The 21,262-nt window shown below is 40.2% G+C and overlaps 1 protein-coding gene across 1 annotated transcript in view; it reads right to left on the bottom strand.

Annotated features, from left to right (window-relative positions):
• The window catches only part of frmd6 (FERM domain containing 6), a 58,607-nt gene that overhangs the window by 24,186 nt on the left and 13,159 nt on the right, over positions 1–21,262 (bottom strand). Inside the window, exon 2 of the mRNA XM_057858945.1 lies at positions 418–628. Coding sequence (XP_057714928.1) covers positions 418–516 — 99 coding nt within the window. The 5' untranslated portion in view covers positions 517–628. The remainder of the gene's footprint in view (positions 1–417; positions 629–21,262) is intronic.

The raw sequence follows: 21,262 nt of genomic DNA, 5'->3' as shown, positions 1-21,262 counted from the left end.
ATCATTTTTAGTTTGAAAACATTGTCTGCCATTGACAACGATGGACATCCGTTTCATATATTCTGAGAAGACTGCCTGTGAATGCTCATGTTTTGTGTCATTGACGCTAATAGACGTCCAATCCATTATAACTGGAAGTGGCTGGCAGAAAAGATCCCAATGGCAGCCAATGAGTAACTGTAAATGAGTGTCCTTTAAAGGGTCCTATTCATCAATGAAGAGCATTTTTACTCTATTTTAATTTAAACTATTATTTTGAAAGATCTGTTTTGGTTCAGGAGATATGAAGCATATCCCACAGGACCAGTCATTTTGCTATCTTTTTTTTTTTTTTTTTGGGACAGGTCAAGAGAATGGATTCCTGGTGTTTTAGAGTGTTTGCAAATCACTGAACTACGGCGTGCATGTTACACTCACACTGACTATGACATTGAGCGTATCGTCGTTGGGCAGAAAGACACAGACGCAGCGGCGGTCCTGCATGGCTTTGTTGTTGTGGAAGTTCACTTTGCTCATCTTCGTGTGACTCCACCGGCCCGCTACCACCGCCACTGATGCGACGACTTCAGCCGCGCTTCAGTACTCGCCGGGAAGAGGAGCATGGAGATACCCCGGCTGAGCTCGACCACTGTGGAGACACATTGAACGAAAGCGTGAGATGTAGATGAGCTTCCCGTACGGTGTGAAAATTCTCAGGCAGATACAAAAGAAGGTTGCGGAACAATACAGTAAGTGTTTTGACACAGACCCAACACATTATTTTGTGTTCTGTTCCACCCCGGTTCTGTTCAACAGTGGTCACGATGCCCAAATAAATAAAAAAGAAAAAGAAGAAAAAAATGCCATTAAGAGGCTGAAATACAGGATTTGGACAGTTTTTAGGCCAACAATGTCTCTAAACGATTCATCTACTATCACAGTAGTTTTTGAGTCATTTGCTAATCAAACAGTTGTGGAATAGTCATCGATTAATGGTGGCAGCTGTAGTTCAAATTTGTTAAATATTTATATGGGTTGGTCGACACAATAGCCCTCCTTAGGAAACATAATTACAATGTGGTCCACAACAGAGATGTGTTAGGCACACGTGGTATTTTGACTTTTTAGTTAATCAGACCTCCTACTTTTGGCATTACGGGGGTGTTGAAATGTCACATTGCTTTCCAACACAATGTTGAATTCTACTCTCTGAATAAACACACTATTGTAAGCGGGCACTACTGGAGGTACACCAAAATTGTTTTTTGCACAGCTGGTGTAGGATCAATTCCCCTTCAGAGGTCCTATTAAGCTGTCTTATGATCGACTTGTGACTGATCAGATCCTGTTTTATACAAAAACTGTTGTGCTGAGAATGTGTTTCTATTCATTTAACTGGTATGTATACCTCTGAGGACAGATTCTTATTAAGACAGATGAGTAACTCAAAATACAATAAAAGAAAATGCAGACACATACACAACAATCTACAGTGTGATAGACTCAGGTTATTTAACACGACTTCATCTTAGGACTCCCACGATAAATCGACCAATGGACAACTAATCGATTATCAAATTGAATTTGCACTATTTTTTTAAAATAAGAAAAGAAAATAATAAAAATGGTAAACGGGGTTACACTTGTACAGCGCCTTTCCACCAATAAGGCCCTCAAAGCGCTTTACACTGTATCCTCACTTAGCAACATGGGGTTCTTGCTCAAGGATACTTAGGCGAGTTCATCAGGGGGAAGAATCAAATCCTACACCACTGGGTTGGTGAACGACTCCACTACTACTGAGCCACCCTCATCTCCTCAAATAGGAAATAAATTAATATACACATCATACCAAGGCTGCCACAACTAATCGATTAAAATCGATTAATAAATTAGCGCCAACAAATCTGAGCATCGATTTTTGCCAGCAGAAGTCTAATTTGGGTCCTTGTTTGTATGCAATGTGAGGCTGCGCACGCCAGTGATCACAGCAAGAGACAGAGACGTTCACTGCTACACTAAGGTTGAGTTGCTGGCTTTCTTTTAATAAACAATACCACACACATAAACCCATTCATATAAAAGGGGCCGTTTACATGGTGACTCTCCGAGAAGACGAAAAATTTCATGTTTGCATTTATATGGGCCCGTCTCAATTCGAACAATGTTGCAATTCCGCATGAAAATGATGTAGTCTTCATGCCAGGCTAGGTGTAGTGCAGATTTACAAGGCGACATCGAATGATGCACTTTGACCCGATCAAAGTTCCTCAGCCCGGGAAAAAAAAATGCCCACCCACTCGAAGTGATGGCATTTTTCTTTTGTTGAAAAATACACAAAAATGGAAACATTCAACATATTTAAAGATATTATTAAAACAGTAAATTAAAGCCGAAATTCCGCCATATCTGCTGTTTTTAATGCTTACTAGCAGTGCTGCGCACGCCGAATGTGACGTGTATGAGTGCTGACGTTATCGGCGCGGATTCGCGCCGCTGGAGCCTTTGACATGCATGCGGAGGAAGCCCCCCTCAATCCCCCCAATCGAATTCTTCCACTTTGGAGGCAGGATTCAGAATTTTTCGTCTTCGCAGACACCATATGTACACAAGGCGACTCCGCAACACAGTCATTGCGTCTTTGTGTCGCAGAGTCGCCATGTAAACTGCCCCAAAGCCTAGAGTCTCCTTTCAACACAAACTCTCATTCATACAGCAAACTGTCATGGAAGAGAGTGTGCTTTGAAATTGGATTTGGATCGTACAGTGGTATCTCTACATACGAAGTTAATTCGTTCTAGGACCTTGCTTGTAAGTCGAAATGGTCGTATAACGAGCAGGATTTGCCCATAAGAATACACTATAATTCCATTAATTCATTCCACAGCCGGAAACGTTCACTAAATCTTTCATAAATACTGCTGGTACTATTGCAAATAGCAATGACACAGAGCAAAACAAATAAATTCTGACTAAAAATCAGAAAAACAATATAATAATAGTAATAATAATAATAATAATAATAATAATAATACCACCATATTGGCCCGAATATAAGACGGCCCTGATTATAAGACGACCCTGTCTTTTTCAAGACTCAAGTTTGAAAAAAGACTTTTTGAACACCAAATTAATTTTTATACAGAAAATAATTACAGTACATCCGAAACAAATGATTGTAACAATATATTTGAGAGAAAAAGCATGTTATTTTGCCTCATTCAAATCTTATTATCTGAACATTTAAATATGTAAGCTAAAGTGCAATTACATTCGTAAATTAATGGCTTCTGGTTTTTGAAATGTAAAAAAACCAATCTATTGTGATACAACAACAAAATTGCAATAACTACATTAACCATCAAAGTGAAGTCTAACTGTAACTGTAGTCTTGAAACAAATCTGAATAAGGAAAAACATTGCAATAAAACAATGGAAACTGGTTAAACTTGAGAGTAACTGATATCTGTCATGACAGAACATCGCTTCAATGATATCTGGCGCCATCTAGCGTCGTGAATGGGGAGAATAGCTGAGATCTGTCATGACAGAACATCGCTTCAATGATATCTGGCACCATCTAGCGTCGTGAATGGGTATGATGTCTAGACCGCGAATATAAGACGATCCTCTCTTTTTCAGTCTTATTTCAATGCAAAAAACACCGTCTTATATTCGGGCCAATACGGTATTAATACCTGTAATAATGTAACGAATCGGGTTCTAATGTGGCGGATGTGTTTTGCGTGGTGTACCTGAACACACCACGTGGCTGACGCGACAGAGGAAAGAGAGGTGCATTAGAGTTTTTACTTATACTCTTCGTGTTCTGTTGCTGGCGTGAGCTGTGGCGGAAAGTAAGCATGTTGTGTTGGACAAGTTCTGAAATAAATGATTAAAAACCTGACGAAGCTGGCGATTTCTTTGGCGATGTTACAATAATGATAATTGTCACCTTAAGTTATAAAGACGGGCGAGCTGAGGTCAGAGGAGGACCGTCGAGATCGTGGACATTCTACGGACGCGCACACCATGCTCATATTTTTTTCATTCATTTCCATATTCAGAGAAGATCGTGTGTCGAAGCGATCATACCACTGTATTTATTAAGAACTGTTTGATAAAGAAAATTGATTCATAACAGTCTGCCTCCTCCTCATTCGATTTTGTTGTTTAGTTTGTTTCAAGAAAATAAATTAGTCATTGACACAATTTTTATCAGCGCTTTGCCCACAAGAAAAGAAATGTCAATCAGCAGCACTTTTATTTGAATGAACAGGACTTTGGTTTGATTTGTGTACTGAGAAATTCTCTATATTTTTTATACTCAGAAACTTTATTAAACATTTTTAACTTACGTTTTATGTACTTAAACCAGTACAGCTATAAACTACAGTTAAGTCAAGAAGCTGTAATAAAATATTATTTTTGAAGGAAATAGTTATCCATTTTGTCTTCATTTTTACTTACAACATGCCTAAAACAACTTCAAGTTAAATTGTGAAGGTAATAGGAAAAAGTGACATTTATCAGATTAATCGTTTAATTAGTTGTGTGATTAATCGATTGTAAAAATAATCGTTAGTCACAACACTATATCATACATACAGTGGGGAAAATAAGTATTTAGTCAAAAACCAATTGTGCAAGTTCTCCTACTTGAAAAGAGGAGAGAAGAGAGGCCTGTAATTGTCAACATGGGTAAACCTCAACCATGAGAGAGAGAATGTGGGGAAAAAAACAGAAAATCACATTGTTTGATTTTTAAAGAATTTATTTCCAAATTAGAGTGGAAAATAAGTATTTGGTCACCTATAAACAAGCAAGATTTCTGGCTGTCAAAGAGGTCTAACTTCTTCTAACGAGTTCTAAAGAGGTCTAACGAGACTCCACTCGTTACCTGTATTAATGACACCTGTTTTAACTCATTATCGGTATAAAAGACACCTGTCCACAAGCTCAGTCAGTCACACTCCAAACTCCACAGTGGCCAAGACCAAAGAGCTGTCGAAGGACACCAGAGACAAAATTGTAGACCTGCACCAGGCTGGGAAGACTGAATCTGCAATAGGTAAAACGCTTGGTGTAAAGAAATCAACTGTGGGAGCGATTATTAGAAAATGGAAGACATACAAGACCGCTGATAATCTCCCTCAATCTGGGGCTCCATGCAAGATCTCACCCCGTGTCGTCAAAATGATAACAAGAACGGTGAGCAAAAATCCCAAAACCACACGGGGGGACCTAGTGAATGACCTACAGAGAGCTGGGACCACAGTAACAAAGGCTACTATCAGTAACACAATGCCCTGCCAGGGACTCAAATCCTGCACTGCCAGACGTGTCCCCCTGCTGAAGAAAATACATGTCCAGGCCCGTCTGCGGTTCGCTAGAGAGCATTTGGATGATCCAGAAGAGGACTGGGAGAATGTGTTATGGTCGGATGAAATCAAAATAGAATTTTTGGTAGAAACACAGGTTCTCGTGTTTGGAGGAGAAAGAATACTAAATGGCATCCGAAGAACACCATACCCACTGTGAAGCATGGGGGTGGAAACATCATGCTTTGGGGCTGTTTTTCTGTGAAGGGCCTGGACGACTGGTCTGTGTAAAGGGAAGAATGAATGGGGCCATGTATCGAGAGATTTTGAGTGGAAAATCTCCTTCCATCAGCAAGGGCATTGAAGATGTGAGGTGGCTGGGTCTTTCAGCATTACAATGATCCCAAACACACAGCCAGGGCAACAAAGGAGTGGCTTCGTAGAAAGCATTTCAAGGTCCTGGAGTGGCCTAGCCAGTCTCCAGATCTCAACCCCATAGAAAATCTGTGGAGGGAGTTGAAAGTCCATGTCGCCCAACGACAGCCCCAAAACATCACTGCTCTGGGGGAGATCTGCATGGAGTAATGGGCCAAAATACCAGCAACAGTGTGTGAAAAGCTTGTCAAGATTTACAGAAAACGTTTGGCCTCCGTTACTGCCAACAAAGGGTACATAACAAAGTATTGAGATGAACTTTTGGCATTGACCAAATATTTATTTTCCACCATGATTTGCAAATAAATTCTCTAAAAATCAAACAATGTGATTTTCTGTGTTTTTCCCACATTCTGTCTCTCATGGTTGAGGTTTACCCATGTTGACAATTACAGGCCTCTCTAATATTTTCAAATGGGAGAACTTGCACAATTAGTGGTTGACTAAATACTTATTTGCCCCACTGTATATATAGAAAAGGAATGATCAAAATCAACAACAAATAATTAAAAGTGCTATGAAATACGACAGCAATTGACGTTAAAATGAAGGTAAACCATATTTTTCACACAGAGCCAAAAAAGTGACAGAAAGGGCTTAATTATGAAAGTAGATCCTATTCCTCAGAATTGCTCCTTTCTTCACAACATTTTCCCTTCCCACTAAAAAATCTCCAAACTGAAATTGACGTTACAGCTGGAAAACGCTCCAGATTTATGAGTATACACGACTAGCACAACACGAGAATGCTAGTCGCGATAATTCCTACCGGTTGTGATGACATAAACAAATTAGCTGACTTTTGGATAATTCCCTCATTTTTTGGGTGGCTCAAAAAGTGGGTTAAACTAAAGATCATGTTGCTGGTGTGCAGTTAGAAGTGGGACAGCCATAACTGGGTGAAGTCATCTTCTAAAGCATTTAAAGGTCTGCGCACGTGACCGCAGAAGGACGTGAAAATTCTCCAACCAATTAGGGCAAGTGAGGGAGAGTGGCAGATAATCATATTAACGCCCTGCTGGAGTGTGATGCAACACTAGCGCAGGGTCATAACAAAGAGTTGCCAACTGAGCTTCCTGCAGCCCTTTCAGTCCCACAAACAGAGATTCTGTCAACGTGGCAAAGCACTCAGCCTGTCATCAAATCCTACAAAAGGGCTTCAGAGAACGAGAGGGCCTCTCTCGCAAACTATGCAGGTCTATTTCTTAGTTTCTGACACAGGATGAGTAGCTGCGCCCAGCTGCTGTAGGGACCAGCGAGTCAAAAGGAAAACTTCCTCGGCTTTGGAGATTTTTAAAAAATGGCATCTCTGGAGGAGGCTGTCACCACACTGCAGGTAGAGGAAGTGTCAATGCTGAATAAAGAGAGCGTGAGAAAGACGGAGGTGGTGTTCAAAGGCGGGGTCTTTGAGAAAAAAAATGAAAAGTGCTGCAGTCAGGAGAAATCCGTGCTCACATCTGCTTCTCATTTTGACAATGTCTACTATTGATTCGGGATGCAGCGCCCACAAACTGCATTCCTAGTTAGCGGACCACAACTGTCCAAATAACTCTGTAATAAACGGCCAAATCATGCACTCTTGTTAGTGCAGCAACCTCATTTTCACAAAATATTAATCTGCAACCGAGTTTTCAAAACTAACCTTGGCATCATTCATACTGTACGTGGGGCTGGTCGAGCTGACCCCCACAGTATTACAATCCTACCCCCATATGTACTGTATTTATTCCATAAGATTTTTAAAATTCGTTTAATCATTTATCGGACAAGTGACTATTTTTTTGTAATTTAAAATCATCCGACTGGTGTTATGTAAACCACAAAATTAACATTTAGTATAAAAGTTTGACCTACATGAGCCAAAATATGATGTCCATATATGTGGACGCCAGATCTCATACAAAGGGTGATTGAAAAGTAACTCCCTGTTTTAAAATTAGGAGTGGGAACCTCTTGGTACCCCACGATACGATACGATTTGCGATACAAAGCTCACGATAACAATGATCTGACGATATGGCGATATAACGATTATCGATACATTGGTCAGGAAATCATTCTAGGATATTCTACAAACAACTAATAAAAAGAAAAACAAGCTTCTGCTGTGAATTGGAATGAGTTTATCACTAGTAGACATCCAATCCATTTCAACTGGGAGGGTGGCAGCGAATGAATGAATGTTCATTCGCTGCCATCCCTCCCACTTCAAATGGATTGAACGTCTATGGCTGTCAGTGGCAGCCAATGCCAGGCAATGAGGTAATTTGGGGTCATTCAAGGTGATTTACCTGTTGATTTTCAGTTAGCGTAAATTTCCGAATATAAGGCGCATCGTGTATAACGCGCACCCCAAATTTACTTGTAAAATCTAGGGAAAATTATTGTACCCGTTTATAGCGCGCATCCTAATTTTAGCACCAATGAATAGAAGAATACAAGAAAACAGAGCTCGTGTACAGATGTCATTTTACTGACTGGTGAAACACAGCACAAGCATAGCACATTGGTAGTTCAAAACATTACCGTAAACTGACAATAATATGATTTGACAACTTCTCCAACTTACAGAATCCAAGAGAAAACAAAACAGATGTGGCTTTTCTTTTAAAGGCTGCTGTATAACTTGCTCGTTTCATCATGATGAATAAATGTTTCTTCCATGGATAGATACGGTAAATTAAAAGTGAGGCCAGAAGTCGGAAAACCGAAAGCACGCATCGCTTTAGACTAACAAGAGGAACTATTGTTATTTGGGTTTGAGTTTCCCGAGGGACAGATATAGTTGACGGACAAAGAAAGTCTGTGTTGTGTTACATTTGTTACGGTCCGAGTTGCGGAGCTGCAATAAACGTTGACTCAAATGAGTTCAAGAAACTAAACTAAAGCAAAATTTAACACAGACAAAATCATTCGACCAATCAGAGTGAAGTATTACTGTGTAACGAGTTATAACAGAATTCACCGGCGGAACTTATGTTGGCACGTTGTATAGTTCCCGGGGGGAGGTATTTTGTTGAAGGAACAACCGGAAAGATAATTATATTCCGCGGGTTGCATGTGAGACAGACATTGCTACCGTATTTTGTTGCAGCCTAAATGTCAATAAAGCAACGCAGATTAGCGCCGTTGTTTGATACTCCGCCTCCGACTCCTTCCCTAGCTCGCCACGACCGAAACAAAATGGTGACGTCACGTACCGTAATGGTCAGCAACGGATCGCCGCATACGTTTCTTCAACACAACATGGCCGTATCAATAATAAAAAAAAAATCGGTCTTTATATATATATATATACAGTGGTACCTCTACATACGAATTTAATTCGTTCCAGGACCTTGTTTGTAAGTCGAAATGGTCGTATGTCGAGCAGGATTTTCCCATAGGAATACATTATAATTCCATTAATTCGTTCCAAAGCCTAAAAACATACACTAAATTCTTAATAAATACTGCTGGCACTGTTACAAATGGCAATTAAACATAGAAAAACAAATAAGTTATAAATAAATAATTCAGAATAATATAATAATAATAAGAATAATTAATAATTATTCCTGTAAATAATGTAACGAATCGGATTCTAATATGGCGGACACTTTTTACTGTCCCTGAACGCACCGCGAAGGTGACGTCTCAGTGAGATAGGTCGGTGCGGTAGAGATAATACTTTCGTTTTCTTGAGAGCGGTTAACTGCTTAAGACAATGGGCGTTTTGTGTTGGATAAGTTCTTAAATAAATGATAAAAACGTGACGAAGCTGGCGATTTCCTTGGCAATGTTACCACAATAATAATTGTCACCTTAACTTATAAATAGTGGCGAACGGTGGTCGGAAGAGGACCATGGAGCTGTATTGTTGAGCCAGTTCAGGGACGCGCACCCCAAGCTCATATTTTTCTATAACTTGCATCTTCATTTCAAAGGTAAGCATCACTTTTTTCCTTGTTCCTCCAACTGTATCAACTTTTTTTGAAAACTGTGTTGATTTCTCACACAAGAAAATCCACCGTGCGTTCGTTTGCAGTGCTGTCATGTTGTCGTATTTCGAGCAACTCGTCGGATGTAGAAACAAATGGCGGCTCAAATTTTACGTCGGATGTCGAAAAGATCTCTATATATATATATATATATATATATATTTATATTTTTGTCTTCATACCTGTACCCGTTCATAATGCGCACCATGATTTTACAAGTTGATTTTGGGGGAAAAAAGTGCGCGTTACATACGGGAAATTACGGTACTTCCAGTTAATTTACGGGTATTTTATGGGTCACTTCCTGTTGATTTTGAGTTACACAACAGAAAGTGACCTTGGAATCACCCAAATGAATAGGCAATGATTCAAACTCAACAGGAAACCTGTAAATGCCCTAAAATGAACAGCAAGTGGCCTGTAAATGCCCTTAAAATCACAGAATGACTGTGAATGCTCTGGTTTAGTCTAAATGGATTGGGCGTCGAGCACCATCAATGCAGCCTTAGTGTTAACTGAGACACCATTATGGTGGAAGATTTTGGTAGCAACTTGTTTGTTCCTATTTATTTATTTTTTTAGACATTGACACCTCTTTAAAACGATATCTCGATTGTTGGCAGGAGCATATCGATAATCTTTTGGGATACAAAGTATCACGATATATCACCATTTCGATATTTTGTCACAGCCCTACTTAAAATACTATTAATTTATTCATATTTTGTAATTTTTTATTTTTTGGGGTATAATCTATGTTTATGTTTTCTTTTCAGATGCATTATTCAGTTTAAAGCTCAACAAAAATGGCTGAGAAGTCTATGTAAAATCAGTTAAAGCGGTTCCCAGGCGGCTTGAGAAACTCTTTGCTAATCCTGGTGCCCATATCAAATTTTAAATAAAACTTTGTGCAATACACTTTCTTCTCGTGTTCATTTCTTGTATGAAATATACAGTAGTACAGGAAGAAATTTCGAGTACGGTACTTAAAAATATGGTGTTAGTTTTTAATCACACTGTATAATCATTCATTCATTTTCCAAGCCGCTTATCCTCATGAAGGTCGTGGGGATGCTAGAGCCTATCCAGCTAACTATGGGCAGTAGGCGGGGTACAGCCAGCCAATCGCAGGGCACAGGGAGACGAACAACCAGTAATGCACACACTCACACCTATGGAGAATTTAGAGTGTTCGATCGGCCTACAATGCATATTTTGGGATGTGGGAGGAAACCGGAGTACCCGGAGAAGACCCATGCAGGCATGGGGAGAACATGCAAACTCCACACAGGAAGGATGGAACCCTTGATCTCAGAACTGTGTGGCGGACGTGCTAACCACTCGACCACCGTGCCGCCCTGTATTATCTTTTTTTTTTTTTTTTAATTAATATTAAGTTATTTTTTAATGCATTTATTTTTAAATTAATAAAACCATTATTAGTTAGCAGAATGTAAATAAAAACAAAATAAATACGATCAAAGTAAATAAAAACAGGAGAACACTCTGGTTATGTTTTTTTTTTTTTTTTTAATTTCTATAATACAGTATTAAACTTATTCTCTGCCAATGACAAAATAGACATCCAATTCAGTTAAACTGAGAAGACTGGCTATGAATAGGCATGTGCCTGTATGATATTCTGACGGTATGATAACCTTAAGCCAAAATATCACTGTTTCACGGAATCACAGTATTGCATTTACAGCTTTAAAATGTGTTACTCTGATATATTTGGGTTTAAAAAAAATAAATAAAATTTCATTGAACATGATTTTTATTTTCACTGAGGCGGTTGGTATGCTCCTCGGTGGCAAGGCCCCGGGGGTGGATGAGATCCGCCCGGAGTTCCTAAAGGCTCTGGATGTTGTAGGGCTGTCATGGCTGACACGCCTCTACAACATCGCGTGGACATCGGGGACAGTGCCTCTGGATTGGCAGACCGGGGTGGTGGTCCCCCTCTTTAAAAAGGGAGACCGGAGGGAGTGTTCCAATTATAGAGGAATCACACTCCTCAGCCTCCCCGGTAAAGTCTATTCAGGGGTGCTGGAGAGGAGGGTCCGTCGGGAAGTCGAATCTCGGATTCAGGAGGAGCAGTGTGGTTTTCGTCCCGGCCGTGGAACAGTGGACCAGCTCTACACCCTCAGCAGGGTCCTCGAGGGTGCATGGGAGTTCGCCCAACCAGTCTACATGTGTTTTGTGGATTTGGAGAAGGCGTTCGACCGTGTGCCTAGGGGAATCCTGTGGAGGGTGCTCCGGGAGTACGGGGTACCGAGCCCCTTGGTAAGGGCTGTTCGGTCCCTGTACGACCGGTGTCAGAGTCTGGTCCGCATTGCCGGCAGTAAGTCGAATTCGTTCCCAGTGAGGATTGGACTCTGCCAAGGCTGCCCTTTGTCACCGATTCTGTTCATAATTTTTATGGACAGAATTTCTAGGCGCAGCCGAAGCGTTGAGGGTTTCCGGTTTGGTGGCCTCAGCATTGCATCTCTGCTTTTTGCAGATGATGTGGTGCTGTTGGCTTCATCAAGCCATTACCTCCAACTCTCACTGGGAAGGTTCGCAGCTGAGTGTGAAGCGGTTGGGATAAAGATCAGCACCTCCAAATCCGAGACCATGGTCCTCAGCCGGAAAAGGGTGGCATGCCCTCTCCGGGTCGGAGATGAGATCCTGCCCCAAGTGGAGGAGTTCAAGTATCTTGGGGTTTTGTTCACGAGTGAGGGTGGGAGGGAGCGGGAGATTGACAGGCGGATCGGTGCAGCGTCTGCAGTGATGCGGACTCTGCACCGGTCCGTTGTGGTGAAGAAGGAGCTGAGCCAAAAGGCGAAGCTCTCGATTTACCAGTCGATCTACGTTCCTACCCTCACCTATGGTCACGAGCTGTGGGTCGTGACCGAAAGAACAAGATCCCAGATACAAGCGGCCGAAATGAGTTTCCTCCGCAGGGTGTCCGGGCTCTCCCTTAGAGATAGGGTGAGAAGCTCGGTCATCCAGGAGAGTCTTGGTGTCGAGCCGCTACTGCTCCACGTTGAAAGGAGCCAGTTGAGGTGGCTCAGGCATCTGGTTCGGATGCCTCCTGGACGCCTCCCTGGAGAGGTGTTCCGGGCATGTCCCACCGGCAGGAGGCCCCGGGGTCGACCCAGGACACGCTGGAGACACTATGTCACTCGGCTGGCCTGGGAATGCCTTGGAATCCCGCCGGAGGAGCTGGCTGAAGTGGCTGGGGAGAGGGAAGTCTGGGCTTCCCTGATAAAGCTGCTGCCCCCGCGACCCGACCCCGGACTAAGCGGAAGATAATGGATGGATGGATGGATGATTTTTATTTTTCAAAACATATTAGCAAATTGGAACATAAGTATAATGTAAAGTTAAATGTAAAGAATAACAAAATGTTCTAAATAAAATTAAAATAAATGCGGTCATTTAGGTGAGCCTAAACCCACAGCTCAACATTGTTACCATCAGAACAAAAATAGTTGAATTATTTTCCATAAAAAACACGTGTGTATGACTCGTATCATGTTTACATTTTACACACACACTGTCTTTCTCAACATAGACAGTTGCCAGAGAGAAAAAAAAAACGTTTTACCACCACTAGAAAACACTAAACACGCTGTTTTAACTCTTCTCGCTGCTGGGAAACGTTCATGACAGCTTATACTAACCTTTCATTTTGTGTAAATACAAAATCATATTGGAGGTATTGCCTCCTCGCCAGCCACCCTCCGCAAACATGTTTTACATGTGAGGTTGGCTGTCCTCCTCTGAGCCACGTCCGTCTGTAACTTTTCTGGAGCCTAAGTATTCAGATACCAGCGATTTCCATTTCTTCGACTTGGGAAATGGTTTGTAACACAGCTGACTCACTGACAGCGAGCAACAACCGGTGGAGGAGTGTTGAGCCTTACAGCTGCAAGCGAGGGATTTCTCCATGCATTTTTTGGGACATAAAAAATAGTGAATACCTTAGGGATGGTATGACATAATTTTTTTGCGGTTTTGAAACCTTGATGTCTTCATACCAAGGTATACCTTGAAACAGCTAATCGGCACATGCCTAGCTGTGAATGGTAATGTTTCAGTGCCTTTGACGTTGCTAAATATGGGTGTCAAAATGGATTGGACATCTAACTCATCATCTAACGGCATCAATGGCAGTTAATGAGTCAAATGAATGAATGAGAGGGTTAATCGATTCATGATCTAAATATGAGCTAGAGACTTTTTATTCATAAGAAAATGCTACCATAAAATTAGCAGCACTGAAAATTGAATGACAGTAACTTAAAGTAGTCGAACTCCTGATGAAGCTTTATTGATAAAACTTGTTCTTAGCAGCGTTTAAAAAAAGCATATGCCAAATATTAAGGCTGAACAATATTGGAAAAAACTGACACTGCGACTTTTAGCGGGTTTGTGATATATTGCGATATTAAAACTAGAAGAATCTTCACCAGCTGGCGTTGGTACTTGAATGTTAATGATGATTGACAGGTTTGTAGCTTTGATCTGGCCAGAAACTCCGAGGCCGAGTTATGCTTCCACGTCAGGCCTGCAGCGTCAATGAAGACCCGATTTACGACCCTCCGCCGTAGCCTCTCTGGGTCGTTCCTTTTTTTCTGACTTCGCGTCAGCGTGTGTGACGTGGGGGAAATGGACTATGATTGGTCCGCTCAGACTGTTGTTTCCGGTTCAGCGCGAAATCACCGGCATTGTCAAACATTATTTTTCTACACGCAAAAATGGACCAAGCCGACGAGAGTATCAACGAAGAGCAAGTACGACAACTTCTACAATGTCTCGTCAAGACATTATAAAGATTGCCAAATGGCATACAAGTCGTGGGAGGAGATTGCTAAAAATACAGGGCTGGAGGTCAGCCAGTGATTGAATTAAAAAAAATGGAAGAACCACGAGACAAGTATGTGTGTGTTCGGAATCGAGTGGCCACATGAAGCGGTGACCCAGCTGCCAAAAACTGCCAGCTTTTTATCACTTTATGTCGTATTTTTGGTCGGTGCACTTCATCATTTATTGTGTACATATGTTTGCTGTCAATCTGTGACTTATTTACGTGTCACACTTCAAGTATATGAAGAATAAAGCACAGGTTTGGTGTCAAAAGAGTTGTTTTGATGTTTAATTTTCAACAACAGACAGTTAACACACGATACGTCTTCACTGATTGAGAGTGCCTCGGTGCTTTTATGATAACGTTAACATCAAGGCTTCCAACGCAGTTTGGGAAGTTCCATAGACGCCAGAAATCTGCTATAGCTTCCAACTGGCTGCTTGTCAGACACGGCAAACAAATCGGGCTGGAGGGCTTTGCAGACCTCGGACAAAACGCTGGACGCAGTGCTCGACACCAGTTTGAAGCTAGCCACCACATCTAGCTGGTGTCCACCCGCGGCTAGAACTCTCTATGCGGCATCAAAAGTTGGACGGACCGCCTTGAAACCGTCTTCTGCATCGCCTGTGCCTCAACATTTGTATGATCAACATTTATTCAATGCTGATGAGCTGAAGATCCACATTCAAGCGTTCCATCTTGCATTGTTTATTTTTTTCTCCGTTAAATTAGACAAGAAGAAGTCAACAAGCATGCCCCAAATTCGTACAAACATAACGCCACACCCCTCTAGTGGCTTGGCGGTGAATTACAGAGCAACGCGTCACCTGGCCGCAGAAAAATGCTTTAGTAGCAGTAGTATCAGGCTTTAGTAGCTCTATGATAATAGGCAGAAATGTGTTAATCATCGTTAAGCTTGGTACACAGTCTGAAGTGTGCTGTGGCAACTCATTCATTGTATAAGTGAGAGGCTGTTCTTGGCAGCATGAGCGTCAAAGCAACCCCCCAAAAAAACTTATTTTCCCGGTATCGGATCAGGACTCGGTATCAGCAGATTCTCAAAATCAGGTGACTCGGACTTGGTGCAAAAATATGCGGTCTGGAAAGTATTTACTGTATATTATAACGTTTAATCCAGGCTAAGAGTGTTTATCTGTGAATGATGAAGATTGGTGTATGTAAAAGGGATCCAGGAAGCTGCACAATTGCTGCTTTTATGAGGAAAAACAAGTTTACAAAAAAAAAAAAAAAAGACAATCACAAGTCCTGTAATAGAACAATTGCTCATGCGCGCATTGCGATGGCGATGTTCAAACGATATATTGTGCAGGCCTACCAGATACGATTTTTTTTTTTTTGTCATTACATGTTCCCATAGCATTTGTGTGTGAATATTCATTGTTTAGAGCGTAAATTCCGCACCAGAATTCTCATTTTCGTTACCTCTCTAAAATATAGCGTGGTTATTACATTACTTTGTACGTTTAGGAAATGTGTCATGTTCATTCATGATCTTGGCAGCTAGGTGACCTTTGGCTAAAAATTGTGTTTTAATCATGCAACAAGGGTGCTATTTATGGTCCACGGAATCTGCTATACATCGTCCTACCGGAGATGTTTAAAGGGCTCTGTTGGAAAGGTCGCGACTTTTTCCCGCGGCCAGGAGAAGTGTTTATTCAGCTGAAGAGAAAATGCCGCTGAGCTTGGCGACTGGCTCTAAATCACAGCGGTCACGCGGCGGCATTAGCTTTGACGGTGATGCTCAGGGTGACTCCTTCTTCCTACCCCGTAAAGCCGCTTGCTGGTAGGCTGAGAGGCGAGATGTAAACAGGAAAAAGCCTGTTAAGCGATCCACACTTGATGTCTTTTTTGGGATGTTGAGTAGTAAACCTACTTCATTGTGTATTGTGCTATGCAAAAGTGCTGATGGGAAGCACCTGCCTCTCAATACCTCACGTGTTTTTAGCCTTTAAGCCTAATCTCTCAATGGAAGAAGACCGATTTTGTTTTGTAGACCTCGAGATCAACTACAGCAGTAGTTGTCCTAAAATCCTCACAAGTAAGTGTTTGGTCAAGGGATGGATTCTGTGTGACGTCAGGTTTACAAGCACAACACATTCATTTAAGATGCAATATGGCTACACATAGCATGGGCTCTGATTTGCTGGTCTTAAATCTAGTAATTTTCACATTTTGGGGGGTAGAACCAGAAAGAGGGGCAATCACGATTTCAATCCAACTGAACTCTAGCGATTTGTACGTTGGCGGAATTTTTTCACAATGGTTTACATATGACAAGGACCTTCAATGTCAACAATATACATGACGTTTTTAATGCACGACCTTCGACTTCACATTATGAGCATTTGGAAGGTTTATTTTGTTTAAAAGCATGGACGCTAATACAAAGAAAAGCCATTTTCTTTTCGGGTTGAATTCATTGTAAACACATATAAATGCTCTATGTTTGTTTGGATTTGTCATGCCTGAAGGGAAATAAATAAATAAATAAATAAATAAATAAATAAATAAATAAATAAATAAAACTGCATTATTTAAAAAAAAAAAAAAAAAAAAGAAAAAACTTGTGATCATTACGAAATCTGAACGTCAAAAATTTGATATTTTCTGCGTCCTTTATGGTATACTGGGGACGGGTTTCAATAAGTTTCGGCTTTTCCCTTCAGCCCTTTTCTTTTCGGGTTGAGTTAATTGTAAACACATATAAATGCTGTATGTTTGTTTGGATTTGTCATGCCTGAAGGGAAAAAAAAAATTAAAAAATTAAAAAAATTTTTTTTTTGTTTTAAGTTTTAAATTAAGCAAACTGGTATGCCTCAAAGCACAAAACGAAGATGAAGAAGCATTAAAGGGTTTTAAAAAGAATAGCTAGACATTGAATATTTATTTGTAAAATGGCTGATGGTAGTGTCAAATCATGAGGTGTTAGAGCCTAGGAGAGAGTTTCTAATCTGGTAGGTTTTGGGGATTATGCTCATTATCGGTCATATTTTCGATGTATGGGCCTAAAAAATGGCGGATAAATGTTAAACGGCAATACCAGCAAAGATTTAACGTTTTATGACCACTGACATTGAAATTAATTTTTATAAAGATATTACGTTTGTTTAGATGGAGGGGAAATCGGGATATGTCGGCCAGTGTTTTCCAACCAATGTGCCACAGTAAATAGGCCTGTCGTGCTAACAAATTTTAGTCGGCGTTATACGTCTCATAAATTATCGCTGATATGCGATAGTATTGCCTGTTTTTTTTAACCTATTCAACCACGAATATAGTGATAATATATCCTAATAAATCACCTATTCAAATGCAGTAAACTATTTTTCTTAAATAATACACAAACTATATTAAAGTTTATGAAATATAAAAAAAATAAATAAAAATAAAACGGTGCATAATGAGTCATTTTAAAGCTAGTTAAGTGCAGAATATGAAATAGGTGAGAAACCCAATGTCATTTTTGTTGTCTACCAATTAGAGCCCAATAAAAGTGTTAATTTGATCCAAAATGACTGTCATCTTGTCCTGCAAAATGCGCATGCAACAAATTTGAAGCCAAATTATTATCATTTATTACATCATATTATCATTGCCAATCAAATTTTTCATAATCGGTGTCATTTTAAATTTATTCTTAGAGTAGAATCTGAAGTATATGCGATTGCCTCCAGAAATCTGAACATGATGTGCTTTTATTTTGAAATGCTCACCGGATGTACGTTTGCTAAGCCACTAACCGTATGCTTTACACTCAGTAAAAAAAACACAAAAACAAAGTGCACTTCGCTTTCGTCAAGCATGTGGTGTCAGTAATACAATTTTTTTCTTTTGTTCACATCGCTTACAAATTCTTTAATCCAGCGAGTTTTCACGTGTGAAGTGCCACCTTTTAACCGCAGTTTTCCGTTGTAGAGATGACTGCCAATGTTTTATAGCAGGCTAAAGTGGTTAGCATATTATCTTTTTTCCATTAGCTTCAATGTAGCAATGGTAACGTTTTACAATGTTTAATACAGAAGTGTGTCCTTATTTTGTATGTCTGAACTTTAATTCTACGGTGTGTCGATAGCCAATTAACATCTGCGAAAGCTACTGGAGTCTCATATGCAATCAACACGCACCTGTGCCGAGTGCACGCAGCACACGCACGCATCGATAAATCGCAGCCAGGAAAATTACCGCCCTCATTTTTATTTACCGTGCGATAATTTGATTAATTGCATATCGTGATGGGCTTAAGTACAATTACACACTTAGAGAAATGATCTGCCTAGAAGTATAACATTCTGAGAAAAAAGTCAGAATATGAAACTTGTAATTCACAAGAATAAAATCATACATTGTAACTGTATTGGCCCGAATATTAGACGGCCCTGATTATAAGACGACCCCCTCTTTTTGAAGACTCAAGTTGGAAAAAAGACTTTTTGAACACCAAATTAATTTTTATACAGAAAATAATTACAGTAGATCTGAAACGAATGATTATAACTATATATTTGAGAGAAAAAGCATGTTATTTTGCCTCATTCAAATCTTAATAACTGAAGATGTAAATATGTAAACTAAAGTGCAATCACATTCGTAAATGAATGGCTTCTGGTTTTTGAAATGTAAATAAACCAATCTGTTGTGATAAAACAACAAAAATGCAATAACTGCATTAACCATCAAAGTGAGGTCTAACGAACTGTAGTCTTGAAACAAATCTGAATAAGGAAAAACATTGCGATAAAATAATGCAAACTGGTTAAACTTGAGAGTAGCTCAGATCTGTCATGACAGAACATTACTCCTCAAGTTCAGCATTCGCTTCAAAAATGTCTAGACCCCGAATATATTTGCACCAGAGCTAAGCTAATGTAGTAATGTGATATAATAGCCGACAATGACAGTGGACTTAATACGTTTCCTGTGTACACTTTTCCTTCCCTTTAAAATTATTAGAAACAGAAATACAGTCCGGTTCTAGCACCGAATAACACTAAAGCTGATTTTCTTTCATAGTATTTAATTCATTTTCAACTATCTGCCATTGATAACTATAGATGACCAAATAATTTAAACAGGAGGGGACTTGCTCATGTTTCAGTGCCTTTGACAGCGGTCGATGTCCTATCCATTTTCCCGCTGTCCTATCCATTTTGACAAGGACAGCAGGACAGCATTCGTTGCCATCCACTCACAGTGAAAATGGATTGGACATCTAGCGCCATCAATGGCAGCCAATGAGTTCAATGACTGCCCTGTAAAAGGGTTAGGTTACATGTTAGTATAAATAGTATTTTACCAAAATACCGTAATTTTCAAGTTAAAAAAAATCGTGTATCGAGTCAAAAATTGCGATACAAATTGAATTGTGAGTTTGTGTATCATTACAGCCATAGTCTCCGACCTCAATCTTTGAACATTTTGTATGTATAACCATAACAATTAAATCTTGTCACTAAAATGAATCAAGTTAAAGAAAAAAAAACCTCTGCTCTTTGGTAATAGCTTGTTACAAGTCTTTTACTGTATAAACAAAAGGAGCATACCTTCAATCGTGAGTGGCTGCTAACCATGTGGTTTGGATTGAAGCGAGCGCCTACAAACACACACAATTGCAAAGCAGTACATGTTAGAACAGACCCAGTTCCCCACCCAGCGCTCCAGCCCGAACCGTGTGTGAGTAATTCCCCAACACGCCGCAGCGACGTCAACCCGGCCATTAGGAGCTCTTAAAATAGAGCACGACAGCATTTAAGAAGAGGGTTAAGACACGAGCTGCAATTAGAGAAAAGCTCGTACTCTACTTTTTCTGGATCCCGGCTTGCGTTCTGACAGTTTGCTGCTGACTCCTGTGTACCATTTTCATACCTAGCAGAGGTCTCCTTTCATTGTAAAAAAAAAGTTGGATTGGAATGTTTAAAAGCTGAGCGGAATGTGTAACAGCATCCGGCTGCGTGCATCCACCTGGTATTCGGCCAGCTAATGAATCTATCAGCCAGTCATGCCGGCAGAAGCCTGGCCTCATTGGAAGGAAAAAAGTCATGATGAAAACGAGCAAGCTATCAAGTAGGGCTTGGCGGTATGGCCTAAAGTACGTATCACGGTAAATTGAGCAGATTTACCTCGATAACGATAAATGATGATAAATTCGCCCAAGCAAACTGTTATATAATTTGAAAATCTTAATCAACGGGGGAAATTCAAATTAACTTTCTCGTTGATTTATTTACCAGATTTCAATTTAACATATTTAAACAATTGTACATGCAGTCGAAACATTAAGTATATACAAATTTCTTGTAAACCATAAGTATTCAAGTATGAACAATTATAACAACTTGTATGAATTGAACAATGTACAACATTATAAAAATCAATACTACGACTGTGCAAACATCATTTGCCATGTTTACATGGAGCCAAATATTCCAATTACAATCGGAATATTTGTTCAAACCGAATAAATGTGTTCCATATAAACACCTCATTCGGAATGAACAGGCCCAAACCGAATGGAATTTCATTCCGATTCACAGGGGTGGAATATTCCTTTTCCCAAACCGATTAGAAGTAAAATTATATCATGTAAACAGGGAAGCGGAATGGTGTCTGGTTGCGTTCTCTCTGCGCATGCTCCGTACTGACGTGGTGACGTCACTTGGTGACGTAAGTAACGTCAC

This window comes from Corythoichthys intestinalis, chromosome 15 (genome assembly GCF_030265065.1).
Source record: "Corythoichthys intestinalis isolate RoL2023-P3 chromosome 15, ASM3026506v1, whole genome shotgun sequence".
Lineage (NCBI taxonomy): Eukaryota > Metazoa > Chordata > Actinopteri > Syngnathiformes > Syngnathidae > Corythoichthys > Corythoichthys intestinalis.
This window is presented reverse-complemented; position numbering and strand designations above follow the sequence as displayed.